Source organism: Chiloscyllium punctatum, chromosome 9 (genome assembly GCF_047496795.1).
Source record: "Chiloscyllium punctatum isolate Juve2018m chromosome 9, sChiPun1.3, whole genome shotgun sequence".
NCBI classification, from domain to species: domain Eukaryota; kingdom Metazoa; phylum Chordata; class Chondrichthyes; order Orectolobiformes; family Hemiscylliidae; genus Chiloscyllium; species Chiloscyllium punctatum.
The window spans coordinates 48,204,441-48,223,305 of record NC_092747.1 but is presented as its reverse complement, the minus strand read 5'-3'; the positions used below and the strand labels follow the sequence as shown (position 1 = coordinate 48,223,305).

Below are 18,865 nucleotides of genomic sequence, written 5' to 3'. Positions count from 1 at the left end.
ACCTTGTTGAAGTTATAGCTAGCCAATTGATATTATTAATAAACAAAATAAGATAGAGTTCTCATATAAAGCATTATTGAAGTCTTATCAAACATTTTAGTAAGATGTTTAAACAAATGAAAGATGAAAATAAATACTAAATAAACTTACCAAGCAACATCTCAGAACCCAATTATTAGGTTAATATTAGCTTAACTGAGAAGTGGCATACCAAATTCTTATCACACATTTAAATAAAATGTTTGAAGAAAGGCTTATTTCTGAATTTTGGGTTAGTACTTGGGAAGGTACCATGGCTTTGTGGAAGTCTGCTTTAGAAATCTAGTCTAGTCATCTAGTAATTTAGTCTAATAGATTAAAACTAATAGAATAGAGTCATACATTCTTGTCTTTTTTTGAATCAATTGTTAACAAATGAAAAATGTAAACAAATATTAAATAAACTTATCAAGCGATATCTAAGAAACAAATTATTAGGTTAATATTAGCCTGACTTAGAAATGGCATACTGAAGATTGAGAGAATAAGTAGAGAATAGATCTGAGTAGGTTTTCTCACTAGGGAGATTCTGAACATTCTACATGGCAAAATCCACAGCTGGATATAGGATCAGAAACCTGAGGGAGCGAAAGTGACCTACTTTTCTATCGATTGTCCAACCATCTGAAGCTGTTAGAAAGTCACTTCAAGTTTGTTGAGTGTAGCTTTCTTCAAAGAATTTTTTTATAAGTTTCTATCCAACTAAGTTTTGTTTTGCCTTAAATATTTAAGTTTTGCGTGAGCAAAATCAGTTTATCCAGTCACTTAGACTTGATGTGGCTGAAATCAAATTAACATTGACTAAATTAAGTTATACTTGATGAATAATTTCCAGTGACACTAGTTATATGAAAATATCAACAGAATCTGCACCACCCATACATTTTCACAAGAGAAAAGTTGAATACCTTATAACTTCAATACTCTGTTATCAGTCGTTTTGAGTTTCATTGGAATGCTTCTAAATTGAAGCCACATTTGGAATTTCTAACATGGAGAATATCCAAGTTTCAGATAAAATACACATTTTAGCCTCTGATGGGCAGTTCCGACGTGAGCTAATGGTTCCAGTCACTCGGCTCCAAAATCATTACTTTCCCTCATTTGATCTAATACTAAGCTAGTTGTTACCTACCAGATGTCATTCATTCACAATCCCTTCTCTGCAATGCTATAAAATAGGAACTGCTTGCATGCAGAGATTACACTGGAATTTCCAATACCAGTTCAACATTCTACACTAATGGTGTAGCGAGATCATATTATAGAAAAGGGATTCAAAATCCAATTCTGATTGGTTTAGGCTAAATTGGACTTCATCAGAGCAGATGGACTTGACTGGTCAATGCAGATGAAATGAACCGCACGATGTTATTGGCAGATTCGACAGAGGGCACAGGGATCGAAGTGTACCGCTGGAAATTGGATGAGGTGAATAAGGCAATAGAATCCATCTGCCTCTGCAGACGCCTGTGTCCATTTTCTGCTTCAATCCTCCCTTCCCCTGGAATTAATATGACATTTTTAAAAATATACACTATAGGACCCGAAATTTGGCGAGAAAAACTGCAAAGAACGGGCAATATTTGAAATGAATGGGAAATAGCAAGTAACTGGATGAGATCAGTGATATTTTTGGTTGTCTAAGAGAATACGTACTTCCGGTTATTGGGGCTGTGCTACTCACATTGTTTCACTGAACTGCCTTAACATTATTTCGTTATTTGAGCTCTTAGCTTCCGGAACAGCAGGACTCGCCACTCAACCAAGGTAGGAAAACCCATCTGGAAATCTTACATTTTAAACTCCAAGCAAAGAGCATTCGAAGTCACTTTGAGGAGAACTAAGTATCTGTTTTTTAAAATTCTTTTGGAGTAGCTCTTTCCCATAGGCGTGTAGCGGTATCGGTCTGTAGTTTTGTGTTTGCTGCTTGCGTGTGCCCACAGCTCTGCAAAACTGACTTGATTGGCAGTTTAATCCGCCCCCTTTATTAATGCTGCAACTGACTTTTTTTGCGTCCTTTATAACAGATCAACCAAACGTTACTTTGCTGCTATTCCCGGGGTAGGCTATGATTTTTTTTTGTTTGCGTGGCACACGTTTGGACTTCTGAGAGTGCGGAGATAAAAGTGATGAAGTGATTGCAGAGACTGAGCTGTAAGTGAGTGATGTAACTGAACTGGAATCAAGATTTGTTACGTGTAAAAGAAATGTGACACAGCCGCTCCCAGCATTAATATTGTAGAACTAACTTGAACCTCTGCACCCTGTGCATGCTAGCCGCTAAGAATGCAGTTTTCAACATTATTTTGACTGCCATCAACTAATGTTTCAAAACAAATCTGCGCCTGTCAGACTGACTGAGTGCAGCGTAAATCAAAGCGAGCAGACGAACAGCAGTCTGGCAATGAGCATAGGGTTATTTGGGCTGAGGTGAATGATGTTTCTTTCTCTCTGTCTCTCTCGTCGCTAGCCTTTTTGTTACCCCCAGCGATTGCTTCATCGCACAACGTTATGGATTAGACAGACGCGCATAGACGCATTACACCACCAGTGGTGGACCGTCTTTTCTCTTTGCCTTGCACCCCCCATCACAAAGCCAACCAGCGGGTGACCTTTTGCTTTAAATTTTGAAACAGTTCTTTATTTTCTTTTGTAAGCACAATACAGTTGTGTCTACATGCCATTCAGTTAGACCTTGATTGGGGGGGAGGGGGGTTGGGGGAGGGGGAGCGGTGGGTGGTTTCATGTCATTTAATATCATATTGTTGACACCATTGCCTGATCTTAAACTTGCATATTGGAATTCTATTTGCCTCTAACTGGGTCCCTTTCCCGGCAGCCCTGAAGAGGACATTCATTTATCTGGTGCGACTGGTATCATAACGCCAGTGTGAGGGAGCGCGACTGATCAGCAGCCCTGAGAAACGGATACTTACCTGCCCAACAAATGAGTGCCAGGATACACAAAGATTTGTCGCTTTCTTTGTCCTCTTGCAGTGGAAACAGGAACTTTTCTCACGCCAATGGCACCTGCGTAACCGAAGTGGGAAAGTTAATGTACTCCTTCTCCGCGACTGTGGTTCTTATCGTGCTGGTGACGCTGATCGTCGGCGTGATTGCCGTCTCCCTGATCACCTTTCACTTCCACAAAAGCAAGATGAAGAAGCGGAAGATGCAGAGGGCTCAGGAGGAGTACGAGCGCGATCACTGCAGCCCCGAGGCGCGGAGTGGTTCCTCGCCCAAGGGAGTGGGTGTGATGGGGAGCCCAGTTTGCCAGGCGGCGGCAGTCTCTCTGTCCCCCACACACACAGTGGACTCCTCAAGCCGCCTGGACCCAGAAGAATCCGAATCGGACCTTCACTGTACAGACACTGCGAGGAACCCCGTGTTCCAATCTGTGCTTTTGTAATGAACTACCGCCTGACTGCAGATTACAACAGACCATTGTGATAAATACTTGAACACTGCATAGTTTCAAGAAAACAGAGAAAGGGGGGGGGGGGGGGGGGGGTGGTTGAGGGGAAGGCGAGGACAGACACGGCGCATGGCAAATCACATTAAGCCCGAGATCCTATTTCTTGAAATTAAATATTTGTGTTTATAAAGACGACGCACATATAGCGGAAAATATGTCAGTTAACTCCGGATTTCCAATTAGATGTATATTTCGTAATTTGATCGTCCGTATGTAAAGTCTGAGGTTTCACATGGATGTGTAAAGTGTAAACGAGCGAAGGAGACCAACAGAGGGACATTGGAGCAACACTCATTCTGGGCACTGGATACACCCGAGAGAGAGCGAGAGCTGCGGACCGAGGCGCTGTCCATCAATGATAATATATTTGTATAAATAAAGGCGACCATCAGACTTTCCAGCTAAGTTATTTAGATTCCTAGATATTACCACCTTCGGTCCGTTTGTAAATGTGGTTTTGAATTCAGTGTTGATGAAGACTGAGGACAGTAGATCAGTACTCTTACTAACCAGCCCCACAAAACAGAAGAAGCTGGTTTAGCTAGCGTTGTGATCTGAGCTATTTTATCCAGATTTGTAAGATCCAAAACTGGCATTACTAACTTCAACTTTGTTTCAAACTTCAATATATTATATGTATGACAATTCACCATTTTCAGTTTTTTTTTAATCCAAGTGGATTTGAACTGGACGTGCCTTCCATTCCTCATTAATTTTATCAACAGATATCCCGGGAGTTTGTTCGAGTCTGAAGAAACGTGTCAATGATGTGTGCTTGCGGGATGGGTAATAGAAATCCAATACTGTCATAAAAACTATGGAAAAAGACACACTTAAACCCTAACTGGAGACAGGGCTTTATTAATTAATCGATAGGTGCGCTTTAGGTATTAAAAAAACTTTGTAAAAGTTTTAGGTCGGTTGAGATACTCAGTGCAGCACCATTGAGAGCGTATGGGTCTCATGCTGGAGATGAATCTTGAAAATGTCCGGGCGTTAGCAACGTTTTGTTGAAGTATTTGTATAATCTGGCGTCTTCACTTCAGTAACCGGCTCATAGATCGTGAAATATTAACGTGAAAATAACAAGGAAACCTGTCTCCTTAGCTATTCATGACCATCTGGCTTTTCTATGAGTTACTGGTCTGGTTTTCAAAAAAAAAATGCAATTTTGAGTCACGTGAAACATGTTGGAACTAAATTTTATCGTTTTGGAACCGTGCCCCATGTACTGCCCTTGTTAAACGTGCAGCAATGGACTGGATCTGATGTGATTGAAATGGCATTCTGATTATTTTAAAGTAACTGTAATTTAAGCTAATGTAGAGATTTATGTAATAACACTCCATCGAAACTGCTGACTTCAAGTAAATCGTTTATAGTCGACAATAAGGAGGCGGTCTTTCTAAACGCTTGCATTACTACCACTCTGTAGATTTCGAGAGGAACAGTTTCTATCCATGTACAAGTGAAAGCCTATTTAATTGACGCCTCCTTTCAATAAGGAAAGAAAATGACGGCAATGATTAGGCAGCATGTATCTCTGAAACAACAAGCTTGTTCTGTCGCTCCACAGCTGCCGTTTGACCTGCTAGCTATTCCCAGCATTTTCTATTTTAAATTTCAGATTTCTAACACCCGCAGTATTTCAATGCTGATATTTTAAAATGCAGTTATCCTCCCGTCTGGAGTGCTGAAAAGAGCATTCCCTAGAGACGGTTGTCTGTCTGTGTGATTGGAAACCTTAACAAAACATCAAATACTGGCCAGTTTTACTGCCGCCAGACTTCCAGCTGCCACAGTCTTATAACCTCATCGTTTCTTTTGTCACAATTAAACGCTCCAGAGAAATTTCTTATTAATAGTTCGCCATCTGGATCATACAAACATCGAAGCTCATTGTATATACATCCAATAAAGTTATTCATTCGGATCAACGTGTTTTCATCCAAAGAAGTTTCTCTGTGGCTGAAATGTTTTGGTTTGGTTTGCTATTACTTCTGGAGTCTAGTATTTGATTAGCGAGAGTGTGGACGTGTATTAAGCCCGATACCAAATGTGTCCAGTCAACATCCTACTTGCAAAGTACATGTTTATAATTTAGTTCAGACTAACAGCCCTGAATATTGGGTTATTCCTTTGAAGTAACTTGAAGTATTGCAATACTGAACTGAATTATTACAATCAGTGCTCAAGGATAAAATCTCCAGAGAAATATTGTAACGTCGATCGCCAAAATGCGTTGGGTCTTATGGTTTGAAGCATTTCTGGACAATTTGTATATCTATTGATGTCTGTTCGTCGAATAAGTTTCTACATTAGAATGCTAAAGCAGTTCAACATATATTTGCAATCTTGTTTATAATCAGATGGCACCAATTGTAACGCTAGAATTGGCATTTATGAAAATAGTTTATTTGATTTTGCTGAACTACAATTATAGCATGTATCTGAAAGATGTAAAGTCCTTAACTTTCACTCGTGTTTCAATTTTATCACACTTCAAAAATGTACTCGTCGAAAAAAAGAGTAATTTATGGTTTTACAACAGTCTCCATGAAAAGGGGGAAGAAGCAGATCAGTTTTAAGAAAAATCTTTGGTGCAGTTGTTTGGAGTCTTTTGAAACAGGGCAACAAAATTATTATGGATGAAAGAGAAATGGCGCTCAACATGTTTTGCATTACTGATCCTTTTCTTATTTTTTGTAAATGAAGTCAGCGATTGAAAGTACGTATTACAGTGTTCATTGAAAGCTTTGGTTGAGAGTGATTGGACAGTGTAACACAATGTAACGGGCATCATTCGGGCATTTCAAAAATTAACCACTAAACGCTGGTCGATTTCAAACAGATTCTCGGCTAGGGGAACTGAACTACAGTGAACGTTCTGTGATAGGGTGTTCATGGGCATTAACAATTGCATCGCTTGGAGTAGCGGAGAGAGTAACGGTGGCAGGACACGAGCTTCTTTTGGTAGGGTAAAGGATGCGGTTCGAGCTGGTTCGCCCTGAGGGACCGTTCGCTTGACATCCAGCTCGCTGTTTTCCTAAGTCGCTCGTGATTTCTTTTGGTCACAGAAAAATCTTAAACAGGGCTGTATGCCAATTCTTCTTTGATAATTCTGACCAGGTCAAGTGTTCACAGCACTTAGAATGCTACGATACAGCGGAAGACGGTTATTAGGCTGTCCTTAGTGCAAAAGACCGAGTCACTTTCACTGTTTATCGTTTTCAAATGCTTCTCCATTTCCTTTTATGGATTCCACTTTCACCACTGTTTCTGGTAGGATATCCCATAGTCAGATAATGTTAAGACTTCATCTTCACTCAAATGCCGGCCGAGAGGTTCCAGACTTGTGCGGTGCTGTAGTTAACAAGGAAGTGGCATTCGGTATTTTCATTGACTTGACCCTGTCACTGTGTGGACTAGAGCTCACACAACAAGATGGTCCGAATCACCCATCCCATCAAATAGACAATCCTGACGGAAGTGTCTGTGTCCCTCATAAATAATACAGTATCTACAAGGCAACAGTTAGCTGTGGCTTAATGTTCAGGTTGGGTGCAAGATTTCTAGGAATAAGAATGACCAAAGGTGTAACTATTCTCAAAATAAATCTGATGAATGCCTGGGCTTGTACAATGACTACAGGGACACGCAGAGCACTGACAGGTCACACTCACAAAAACTCTGTGCTCCCCCCCCCCGTCTCCCTCTTTACACACATCCCATCTACCAACTAACTCATGAGTGCTGTTCACCAAACTTCCTTCTCCAAGCTAGTCATTCAAGGCGTTTAAAGACGACTCCCCCAATTTCTGGATCTCATTATTAATCTCATCATCTCACTCGACAGTTTGATGATGCTGCAGTGGATATTTGAAGAAGGGGACTCCATCATTAACAATGAGGCCATATTTCAGCTCAGCAAGCGACACTGGTATAAAAGTAAAATACTGCGGATGCTGGAAATCTGAAACAAACACAGAAAGTGGAGAAGAAACTCAGCAGGTCAGGGTGCGGCTGTGGAGAGAGAGAAACAGAGCCCAGTCTGATTCTTCTCCAGAACCTGGGATTCCCGGTCTCCAGCTCCATGATATAACATGCCAGACATTGACAACATGAAAAATAGTGAAGAGATTCAATTGTGTGTATAGGCAAAGGAATACTCACAAAATATATGACAGGAAATTGTAGTTTTAACAGACACATGGTTGGATTCAGTTGTGTAACGGAACCCTAAAAGCAACGGTTAAATATACTGTTTCAATCAAAAGTTCAGATAATTGGTCCTAATGTTCTCGCTGTTATCAAACAGAGAATTACCTACAAAACAATAAGTTAGATACAAAACACCTTTTTACCTACACGCCTGATTTCACAGCCGGTTCACATTCTGTTTTCTGTATATAACCTCTTTGCCCGCATTTATCATTCATCTCGCTTTGCCCCGCTGACTGCAAAATCACTAGAGGCTCCAACTTGATTTTCTATTTTTTTCAGTGAGGTAAGACCGTTTTAAAGTTTTTAAAAAATATTTATTTCTTTTGGTTGCGTGTTTCTTTTCTCTTTGCTCCGTCTGTGTACACATTGTCTGTGTAAGGCAGCCTTGTGCTTGGCCTCCCAGTTGTCTGTTAGCTGTGGCCACAGCTTCAGTTCTCAGTGAGTGAATGACTCCACAGGCCCTTGCTGCTCCCCAGGGTACCCTGGTTATCCAACAGCCCACCCAGTCTGGGCTCCCTTTGTATCTCTCTGTGTAAAGCTCTAGGGAGAGAAGCCATGCACCATATCCCGCCTGGGTTATGGGATGAGCGGCAGAACTCTCGCCCACCCCTCGAATTGAGTCAATGCCAGCCCGGTCCAAATCTCTGCCTGTTCCAGATCATGGACACTCGCTCGATTAAGTGTGGGCCACGGAACTCTGTGAAAGTAATGAGTGTTGATAGATGCTGTAATTACATAGCAAGAAACAAGATATTTCTATCTAAACCCAGGAGCTGTGGTTCCATGCTCAGAACATACCTAAGTTTGAAAAGGCCGGAGGTACAGCGGGTCTTGTCCTGTTCAATTAGTTTCGGTTCGTTCCATTCGCAATGTTACCTCATCTCTCTGCGGGGAAAGTGGGGACTGCAGATGCTGGAGATCAGAGGTGAAAATGTATTGCTGGAAAAGCAAGGGCCGAAGAAGGGCTGATGCCCGAAACGTCGATTCTCCTGCTCCTTGGATGCTGCCTGACCTGCTGCGCTTTTCCAGCAACACATTTTCAGCTCGTCTCTCTGCGGGACTACATCTACAAACAGACTCATTTCTGGACTTACTATGCCATTGGATTACTTTTTGTCTTGGGCCATCCATCTCAATCGTCTGTCTCCACCCTCTGCACTAACTCCCGGAAGTTATTCAGAATTTAGAAAGTAATTGCCATAATTTAGAAGGCTTTCAATCCGATTACTGTAGTTACGAGTGTTGATCAGTGAGTCTATGTTTATGTACATTTTTATTTGTGTTGAGTTTATAGAATAAAATTCATTTCTTCACAATTTCCTTCAATTATGAAGATAATCGAATATTATTGACAAATAAGCTGACACATGAAAAGGAGTAACTAATAACTGTAGTTAGTTAGTTAATACCAATGACCCTAATGTGAAATCCTGGTGTAAGTTAGAAGATGGTTACGGTGAAGAAGGAGGCTGTTCGGCCCATCGTACCAGTTGGCTCCCTACAAGAACAAACAATTCAATTTCTCAAGCCTTTCCAGTAATCCTACCCTCCCTTTTCTGATCATTACCCAATTCCTTTTGAAAGCCGCGTTTCGTCTCCGCCATACACCCAAACCTCTCGCGGTGGAAGACTACTTACCTCCCATGCAGTTTTTGGTCTTTTTGCCCATTCATTAGGATTCTTTAACTCTCGGCTCTTTCGCCATTGGTTACAGTTTCTGCCTGTGTGCTCTCTGCAGAGTACTTCTGATTTTGAACACCTCCACCCTCTCTCCTCTAAGGCGATTGCCCCAGCTTCTTTGTCCGGATATCGAAAGTCCGTCAGCCCTGAAACCATTACATTGAGTCTTTAATGCACCCTTCTCGACATTCCCCCTAAAGTGTGGCGTCCACAATTGGACACAACTTCAGATCAGGCTGAATTCGTGTTTTATGAAGGGTCTCCTTGTTTTGTCCTTCAAGCCTCTAATTACAAAGCCCCAGTGTGCCCTTCTCAACCTGTCCTGTGTACACATCCCCTCTACTCCAGCACCGACTTTAGAATCCTTAAGCTTATAATGAATGTCATTGTTCATCCTAAAAACAGTCACTACACACTGTATCAAACTTCATCCGTACTTTGTCTGTCCATTCTATCAGCCTGTTGATGCCCGGTAGAAGTCTATGTGTATCCACTTTACAAATCTTCCAAGCTTTGTACCATTTGCACATTTTAGATTGTGCCCTGTATATCTAACCCCACTACTGCTAGTATAGGTCTGAAACATTAACTGTTTCTCTCTCACACCAACCTTGTCATGCTGAGTATTTCCAACATGGTCTGATTTTAGATTTTCAGCATGTGCTGTATTTTGATTTTGCAGCAAAGCCATTCAGCATGAGCAGGATGATGTCAAAGAAGAGAAACTACAGTTAGCAGATAGGATTTAATCTACTGGAAGCTTCTCGACCCCAGAGCAAAGAAGGTTTAGAGGAATTTCATCGACTTATTTTAAAATGGAGAGTTTTAAGAATCAGTATGGGAAGATAAGGGATCGCTAACTTAAACGTATTACTAAATTAATGAGAGAAATGTTATTTATTAAGAGAACAGGAATACTTGCGACAGAGATCATTGAGTTTTCAGGGACAATTTAGAAACAAGTTGAAACCAAGGCATATGGATGTTGATGGTTAGGCAATGGGACAATGGAGTTGGCTGGGGATTATTTTGTTACAGAGCTGAGTCAAACGGGTGAGGCCAAAGTGACGTCGTTCTGCGCTCTAAATCTTGCACCAAGTAACTCCCGGCGCAGGAAGTTCAGGTTTTCATTCCCAAAACGTATTTTTCTTTTACAAACAGCCATCTGCAACAAATTCTTCCATCCCTAAAATTGAAAGACTATGAAGATTTCAGGTTTGGCATCGGACATTTGGCCCAACCTTCTTAACCTGGTGATATCCTGCACTAGAAATAATGGCGAACATGCCAATGTTAAAGTCGGCGAGTCCTTGGCATGTAGAGCAAAGCCACCCACATAGACAGCCGTTGGAAAATTTCGACCAAGAATTGTTCCGAATGGTCTCTTGGGCTCCAAATCTCTTGTTTTAACTCTGATCGGAATCTGGCCAAATCCATCTGGAAACAGCGGGCACAGGGATTTTCCAGATGCTCGGTCCAGACAGACATTGGCGTCAAGTTGGTGTTCATGGATCTGGGGGGCCCTCCACATCTTAAAGAGACATGGGACAAGCAAACTGTAAGTTAGCTGCACTCCTGACCCTACCCGTTAGGTCTACACGATGAGGTTGCAGCAGAACGAGAGAGAGAGCGCAATGAGCAGAATCGAGACCTGGGAATTTTCAGAGCCCTGATAAAAAAAACATACCAAAATTGTGTAAAATGAATTTGTTCGATGAACAAGGGAATATTTGTTTACTTAGCTCAGTTTAATTGATGAAATTGTTCTACAGTAAATTGATTTATAAGGAAATTTATAAATCTTTTGTAGAAGTTTATCATGCTTTGATAACCACTTTCCCTCGTTAATGACTGGTGCAGATTTGCTGTATTGGGAAACTTTATGATAATAACATACTTACCATCTTCTCAAGAAAGTGCGTACTTGCCTGTTAATAGCAACCTCCTGCTGGAGTTAAAGTGATCAGTTATATTTTGTTTATATCGAGCGGTGAAGCTAAATATGCTGCATTCATGACTCACTGTGAAATAAATCTGGCGAGTTTTAATATATATCCGCCTCGAGGGGATGTTGAAAACGCTAAATTATGCCTGCAAAGAGGTCAGATTGAGCCCACGTGAGATTTATTAACATGGCTTCAAGCTTAAGGGCAAATAGAAACACTAAACTTCTAATAGACAAAATAAACAACCGTACGCTTTTATTTTGACTGTCATTTATCTCCTGTTCCTTCTCCCAAGCATGTATGTTTCCACTTTGATGAAAACCCAAATGGACGAATGTTGAACCTGTCTTTTAAATAGTGAAGCATGATTTTCCAAATCTGTGATCTACTTTCAACCCTGATGAATTGGGATTGGCGGAACGTGGGTTGTGTGAATTCACCACGTAAAAACTCCAACTTCAAACCGTGAGCAGCCTCAAGGTACCTCATCACACACATCTCCAACTTTAAAATAGAGTTGCATTTATGTAGCACATTTCGTTTTCTTGAATTGTTCGCACACAAATCACAGTCTGTCTATATGTTGGAAGCACAGAAGATAAACATGCCAGCCAGTTTACACACAACAATGCCCCACACACATCACAAGATAAATGACCTTGTTGTGGTTGTTTTAACCTGTCAATTCAGTTCAGTAAGCAGAGATTTATTCAAGCATATGCTGAGGACAAGCTTCACCAAGTTATCCAGGATAGTTCCTCCCAAAACACAAAGGTTTCAACACTGTTTATATTTCTCAACTTAATGTAGCCCCCCACCCCCAACACCATACCTTGGGTCTGCTGGTTTCTATAGCAACTGAACCTTCAGTTTTTCCTAGTCTTCATGGCCTGTGCAGCAATGGATAATTTTTACGACTTACAATCTCAGCTAGATTCCCACAGAAATGGAAACATATCCCATTTTTCCTATACTATTGGTTACAGTCTTCATACATTTTGGAAAAGGTTAACAGCTACATTTATCTATTCTAAGCTAATAATGTGCATTTAAATATTAATCACAATCAATTGTCTCACTTAACTTCTTCACTTGTATTTTTGTTGGTGAGGTTAGCCATTGACCAGGACAACTGGGGAATCCTGTTTTGACTTCTTCAAATGGTGCCCAGCTTTTTAAGATCCACCTGAATGGGCTGATCTCAGGACATGAATGTAATATTTAGATGGCATTTCTGGCTGTATTAAATGGAAGTGTCAGCATATGTGTTTAAGTCTTGTATCCACAGCTTTCTGATGCAAAGGCCAGAATGCTGACGAACCAATGCAGAACACACAGGGACCTCTCATATCTGCTGAACAGGTAAAAGTGATGGTACCTATTATAGTATTGATCAGCTCTGCTGCACAGCACCGCTTCTGTGCTCACCACCACTCAACTCCTAAAGTGCATGGATGTAAAGTTCTGACCAGAGGGTGCAGCCCAAATCCTCACCAAAATAAAGATACGAAGTTCTCTGAAAACAAATTTAAAGGTAGCTATTGCAAGTGGTTATTCATAAATTTTAGAATGACCGTATTAAATTATTCTCTTGAATTAAAAATAGAATGTTTCTCATATTTTGCATTTATGGGGTATGATCAATATATTGGCAAATATCTGGTATAATACATAATTGATACATAATTGAGTAACCAAGATATCCAATCACCTCCCAAATTGCCTGAAAATCTACCTTGGCTGTTGTGTGCATATCATTGTGGTTCTCTTTCTCTTTCAATTTCACCACCATGTCCCCTCACAATCCCAGCAAAAAGATATTTTTCTGTTTGAATTCATAATTGTATGGATACTACTTGTAAATTCACAAATTTGATTGCCAATTCCACAAAGGAGAGAAAGCTACTTATTGATAATAATTCTGAAGCTATTGCTTTATTAAATTTTAAATTTAGTATTAAGAATTTTTTTATGTTCACTCATGGGATGTGTGCATTTCTGGCTGCCCAGTATTTATTGCCTGAACTATTTGCCCTTGAGAAAGTGGTGGCGAGCTGCCTTCTTGAACTGCTGCAGTCCACATACTCTAGGTTGACTTACAATGCCTTTAGAGGGAATTTAGGACTTTTAGAACTGTGACAGTGAAGGAACAGTGATATATTTCCAAGTCAGATTGGTGTGTGTTTTTGGAGGGGAACTTGCAGTTGGTGGTGCTCCCATGTATCTGCTGCTCTTGTCTTTCTAGATGGAAGTGGTTGTGGATTTGGAAGGTGCTGTCTGAGGAGCTCTGGTGAATTTCTGCAAGATATCTTGTAGATAGCACACACTGCTGCTACAGAGCCTCAGTGGTGGAGAGACTGGTGCTTTTGTTAATCAAGTGAGCTGCTTTGTCCTGTTTGGTGTCAGGTTTCTTGAATATTGTTGGAGCTGCCCCGTCCAGACAAGTCAAGCGTATTCCATCACAGACCTGACTTGTGGCTTGTAGATGGTGGGCAGGTTTTAGGAAGTCAGGAGATGAGTTACTCACCACAGTAAAATTAGCTTCTGACCTGCTGTTATGGCCATTGTGTTTATGTGGCAAATCTATTTAAGTTTCTGGTCAATGGTAATACCCAGAATGTTGCTAGTGTAGGATTCAGTAATGGTAACACCATTGAATGTAAAGGGTTGGTGGTTAGATTGTCTCTTATTGAAGATGATCATTTCCTAGCATTTGTGGGGTGCAAATGTTATTTGCTGCTTGTCAGCCCAAGCCTGGATATTGTTTGCTTATTTTTGATTAATGTAAAGGATATCATTAACATCTTACATATGACATATTCTGAAGCATGTTTACTAATGTTGTCATAGGTGTTGATATAACTGTATTGTGAAATAAATAACTGTTACCTGACTAAACAACCCTTCCATCTCTACTTAGATAGCATTGAAAATGCTATGCCGAACAATTTAAGGGTTTGCTTCAGCTGTTACCCACTGTTTCTAATGCAATCAATTAGTTTGCAATTCCCTTAACTGGTAGACTTTATAGTAAGTAATTTGTCTGTTTTATCACAGAAAGATTTGTTCAGATGCAATAAAGCTCAGTATCCCATGGCACTACAGCAGACCATAACAACAAGTTACATTTATGTAGTAACTTTAATATAATAAGACCTCCCAAAGCATTTCACAAAAGCACTACAAAACAAAATTAGATACTGAGACACTTAAGGCAATGTTGGGGACTTTAACCAAAGCTTGGTGAAAACTAAAAAGGAATCTGATAAATGAAGAGCAAGAGGTAGAAAGTCAGAGATGATTATCGGGAAGTAATTCTAGAAGTTATGACTGAGGTAGTTGAAGGCATGACTTCTGATGGTGCAACAATTAAAATCAGGGAATTTTCAAAGTGTCCGAATTGGATGAGTGCAGATATCTCAGATGATTATGAAGCTACGGGAGATGACAGAAATGTGGAGGGGTGAAGCCATGGAGAAATTTGGAAACAAGGATGAGAATTTTAAAATCAAATAGTTTCTTGACCAGGAAGCAACGTAAGTCAGTTTGCATACAGGTAATAGTTGAACAAAATTTATTGCAAGTAAGGAGACAGGCAGAGGATGACCTCAAGCTTATGGAGGACAGAATGTGGGAGAACACTACAATTGGAATTGTCATGTCTCGAGGTAACAAATCAGACATACCAGCAGCAGATGAGCTGAGGCATGAGTAAAGTGGGTGGGATGTTACAGAAAGGCAGTTTTAGATATGAATATGTGACTGGTAGCTTATCTCATAGTTAACTCTAATACTAAAGCTATAGGCAGTCTGTTAAGGTATCAGAGTGTTATCAGATCTGCAACTAAGGGAACAGTGAAAAGGAGTTTTGACTAGGAACAAAATTCGGGAAGGCAAGTTTAATAACATGAGGCCCGAATAATTTTAACTCCCAGGAAACAGCTATATGTCAGTAGTAACTACCTGTTGGGCCACAGTTGGTATTTGGTGAGAGGGAGGCTGCAGGTTGGAACCAAAGAAAGTCTCAACATCAAGAAAATACATTGCAGTGAATGAGCTTCAGGATGGTGTGTTGACGGGGAAGGAAGAAATGGGGTGGGGGTAAGGTTCTTTTGATTATCATTATCATCTTTCTCATTAGGATTTTCAGGAAAATTAGATGCAGTTTATTGAGAGAGCCGGAATGAGTTCTAATCACCTGAACTGTTTTGAGCTTGGCCAATGAAAAATCAGCTCAATTTTTCCCTCCAGATGTTTCTCCCTCCATATTAGCTCAGGAAATCCTTGCATTGGAATATGTTGGTCTGGTTCCTAGCCAACCAGTTGGAGATCAGGCATTATCTGCAGTTACAGGAACAAGGAAGAATACAACATCATCCAGTAAAAAACAATTGATTGGTACCCTATCAATTAGCTTAAGCATCCATCAACAAGATAGACCAAAAGAAGTGTGTATAATGTATGGTATTAGCTCTAGTATCTTAACAATTCTTGATAGAACTCTTCAGAATCCTAAACTCCAACACTGAGAAGGGCAGCAGATGCATAGGAAGATTATCGTTTGTTCCAAATCCCACATACAACCCTGATGTGAACATACAGTGATCTTCCTTCATTGATACTAGGCTCATACATTGGAATTTTTAAATTCATTTATGAGATGTGAGTTCTGCCAGCATTTATTATCCAAAGGGCGGTTAACAGGAAACCTAAATTGAATTGAATGTAGGCCAGACCAGTTAGGATACCAGATTTCCTTCCCTAGCTTTTGATTCCAGATTTTGATTAACTTCCAATTTCAGCACCTGTCATAGTGGCTTTTGAACCCATGTCCTCAGCTTGGGATCTTGATTATTTGCCTAGTAACATTTTAATACACAAACAGTGGTTCAAGAAAGAGACTCACCTTTTTACCTTTTTAAAGATAGTGAGGGATGGGCAAGAAATTGCCTGTGCTCTAAAAGTTTTGTGAGAAAGTGAGGACGGTAGATGCTGGAGATCAGAGTCAAAAAGTGTGGCGCTGGAAAAGCACAGCAGGTCAGGCAGCATCTGAGGAGCATCCGAGAAGCCCCACATTCCTCATGAAGAGCATATGCCCAAAACGTCGACTCTCCTGCTCCTTGGATGCTGTGTTTGGTAAAGCACACTTTTCAAATACACATCTCCTACTAATGTCATTATAAGAACTTAAATCCTTCTATATTCTTTAAAGCGAGAGTAACAGCTTGTATCTTTAAAACTTCTCTTTATCTCTTTATCTCCATCTCATATTTCTTCACCTTCTCCAAAGATATATAAAAGCAATGCAAAATTAGCTTCAGAGAGGCTCTCTTTCTTGGAGATGATCAATATAACCCAAAAAATTCACAACCCAACAGGAAATCAAAAATAGGTCTCAACTGATGAAGTTTAGTAAAAACCATTGTTTCAGGAAAGTAACTCCTATCTGCAGTTCTTACAGCTCCAAATCCCTTTCACATAACTAGTTTCAGTGAAACCTGGCAATACCTATGCCTTATATTTCCTATTTTAACATAGTGTGCACTGTACATCTAAATACCAAATCTTGGATGGCTGAAGGTTTGCTGTTTTAAATTATGCTGATTAGATCTATAAGGACATTGCTGGTGGATTGTGGGAATTACAAAATCAAATGTGAGAATGTTAATTGAGGAATATATCAAAGTTTGTCTGGCTAAGTATTGTGGCGTAGAAATTTAAGAAATGTGTAATTTTAATAAAGGTGTGAAAATAATTGGTTATTAGTGTGGTTCATTCCTTTCTACGTAAAAACTCTCAAATGAATCAATTTTTTTAGTATGTGGCGTTATTCTTCTGCATAAGTGTTCAATGTTATGAGAGTGGAAAAGGAAAGATGAGCAGTTTAAAAAATTCACAAATAATCAGTACAGATCCTTTGTATAGTACATTTGAAGATTTAAAGTGTTCAGATAAAACTTGTAATCACAGCCATTCATTCCACAGACAATTTTGTGATGTGCTAGAAATTGAAGGAGAGGTGAAGGTGATATCTGGTGGTCAGAAAGCAAATGGGCTGAAATCTTGTGTTTCTTTGGCCAAGTCCGGGTTGTGTTGAATTTTCAGGGGAGATTTTCACTGCAAGGGCTAATGAGTTTTCTCACACAATCTTATCAAACGTGCTGCAAGAGTTACCTACCCCATTCCTATAGTGTACTTCATATCTGATTTCTGCCCATCTTACCATGCACCATTCAGCAGGCAGCCACTGAAAGACCAGTATCCCTTGTGCCCACTCATTTTATTAAAATGTCACTGTGTACTATTCTTGCTGCTAAACTGCATCATCTCACATTTCGTCTTCATGTTTTCCACCTGCAAAGTTTTCACCCATCCAGTTCCCTCTGCAGAGTCTTTGTGTCATTCTGACCACTTGCCATCTGCAAACTTGGCTAAAGCATTTTCACATTCATCATCCAAGTTATGAATATACACTGTAAATAATTGTGGCCCCAGCACTGATCCCTGTGGCAATCTGCTAATTTTAGGTTGCCAGCTTGAAAATGCACCATCTATCCGAACTCTCTGTCTTCTATTAGTCAGTAACCATTCAAATATACTACCTCTTAAACTATTAAGTCGCATAATAGATGACACTGTAACATACGCTTTCTGAAAATCCAAATAATTCTAGCAAATTCTTCAGGCATGATTTCCCTTTCATGAAGCCATGCTAACTCTATTTGATCCTATTATATATTCCTAAATGCTCTGCAATTACATCCTTTATAACAAGCTCTAACATTTTCCAAATAACAGATATTAGACTAACCAGCTTATAGTTACCTGTTTTTTTTAAATGTCCTCTTTTTAAACAAACATGTTACATGGGTAGTTTTCCAATCCTCTGCAGCTTTTTCAGATTCCTGAAAAATTACTACTCAGGCAACCACAACCTCCCTTAATATGCTAGGATGCATCCCATCAGGTACAGGGGGCTTATCGATATTTGGTCCTGTTGTTTCCCTAGCTATTTTTCTCTGGTGATAGTTATTATATATATTTCCTGTCCTTTTGTTCCTTGGCTATTCAGTAATTTTGGAATGCTATTAGAGTCGTTAACTGTGAAAACTGATGCACGCTTCTGCCCTTTCCTGGTTCTCTATTATTAACCCCCCAGCCTCATCCTTTCAGAAACCCTATGATCGGTAGTTGATGCAGTTCCCCCCCTCACAAGTTGAGCCACTTATGTTGCCCACTCTGGGTCTTCATTGGCATCTTCCATTGGCATCATGATGGGAGGCAACTTTGAGCTTTCCTTAGCTAGTGGGTTTTACCCTCAGCCTGAATGCGCCAGTGATATCAAATCCCCTTCCTGGTAGCCCATTCCATAAACTTCAGAGGCTTCACACTTCCTGAACTTCACCTACATGCACCTACACCTGCCCATTTTTTCCCCCTCATCCCATGGCACATGTGGTGTGTGGTCACACACTGCCCCCTTACGCTGAAGCAAGGA

At 40.2% G+C, this 18,865-nt stretch overlaps 1 protein-coding gene across 4 annotated transcripts; it reads left to right on the top strand.

Annotated features, from left to right (window-relative positions):
- The first annotated feature begins 1,477 nt into the window (after positions 1-1,477).
- LOC140481370 (uncharacterized protein C11orf87 homolog) lies at positions 1,478-11,625 on the top strand. Of its 4 annotated transcripts, none has more exons than XM_072577453.1 (3): positions 1,478-1,809; positions 2,070-2,196; positions 2,882-11,625. In XM_072577453.1, the coding sequence occupies exon 3, from the start codon at positions 2,990-2,992 to the stop codon at positions 3,449-3,451; it is 462 nt and encodes a 153-aa protein (XP_072433554.1). In that variant the 5' UTR covers positions 1,478-1,809; positions 2,070-2,196; positions 2,882-2,989; the 3' UTR covers positions 3,452-11,625. The 4 variants fall into 4 exon arrangements, with proteins under 4 accessions (XP_072433554.1, XP_072433555.1, XP_072433553.1 ...); XM_072577454.1 differs by having other exon boundaries at positions 2,070-2,200; XM_072577452.1 differs by lacking the exon at positions 2,070-2,196 and having other exon boundaries at positions 1,479-1,809.
- The last annotated feature ends 7,240 nt before the right edge of the window (positions 11,626-18,865 follow it).

Coding starts and splice junctions, on each gene's coding strand:
- LOC140481370 (XM_072577453.1), top strand. CDS start 2,990: ATGAGTGCCAGGATACACAAAGATTTGTCGCTTTCTTTGTCCTCTTGC.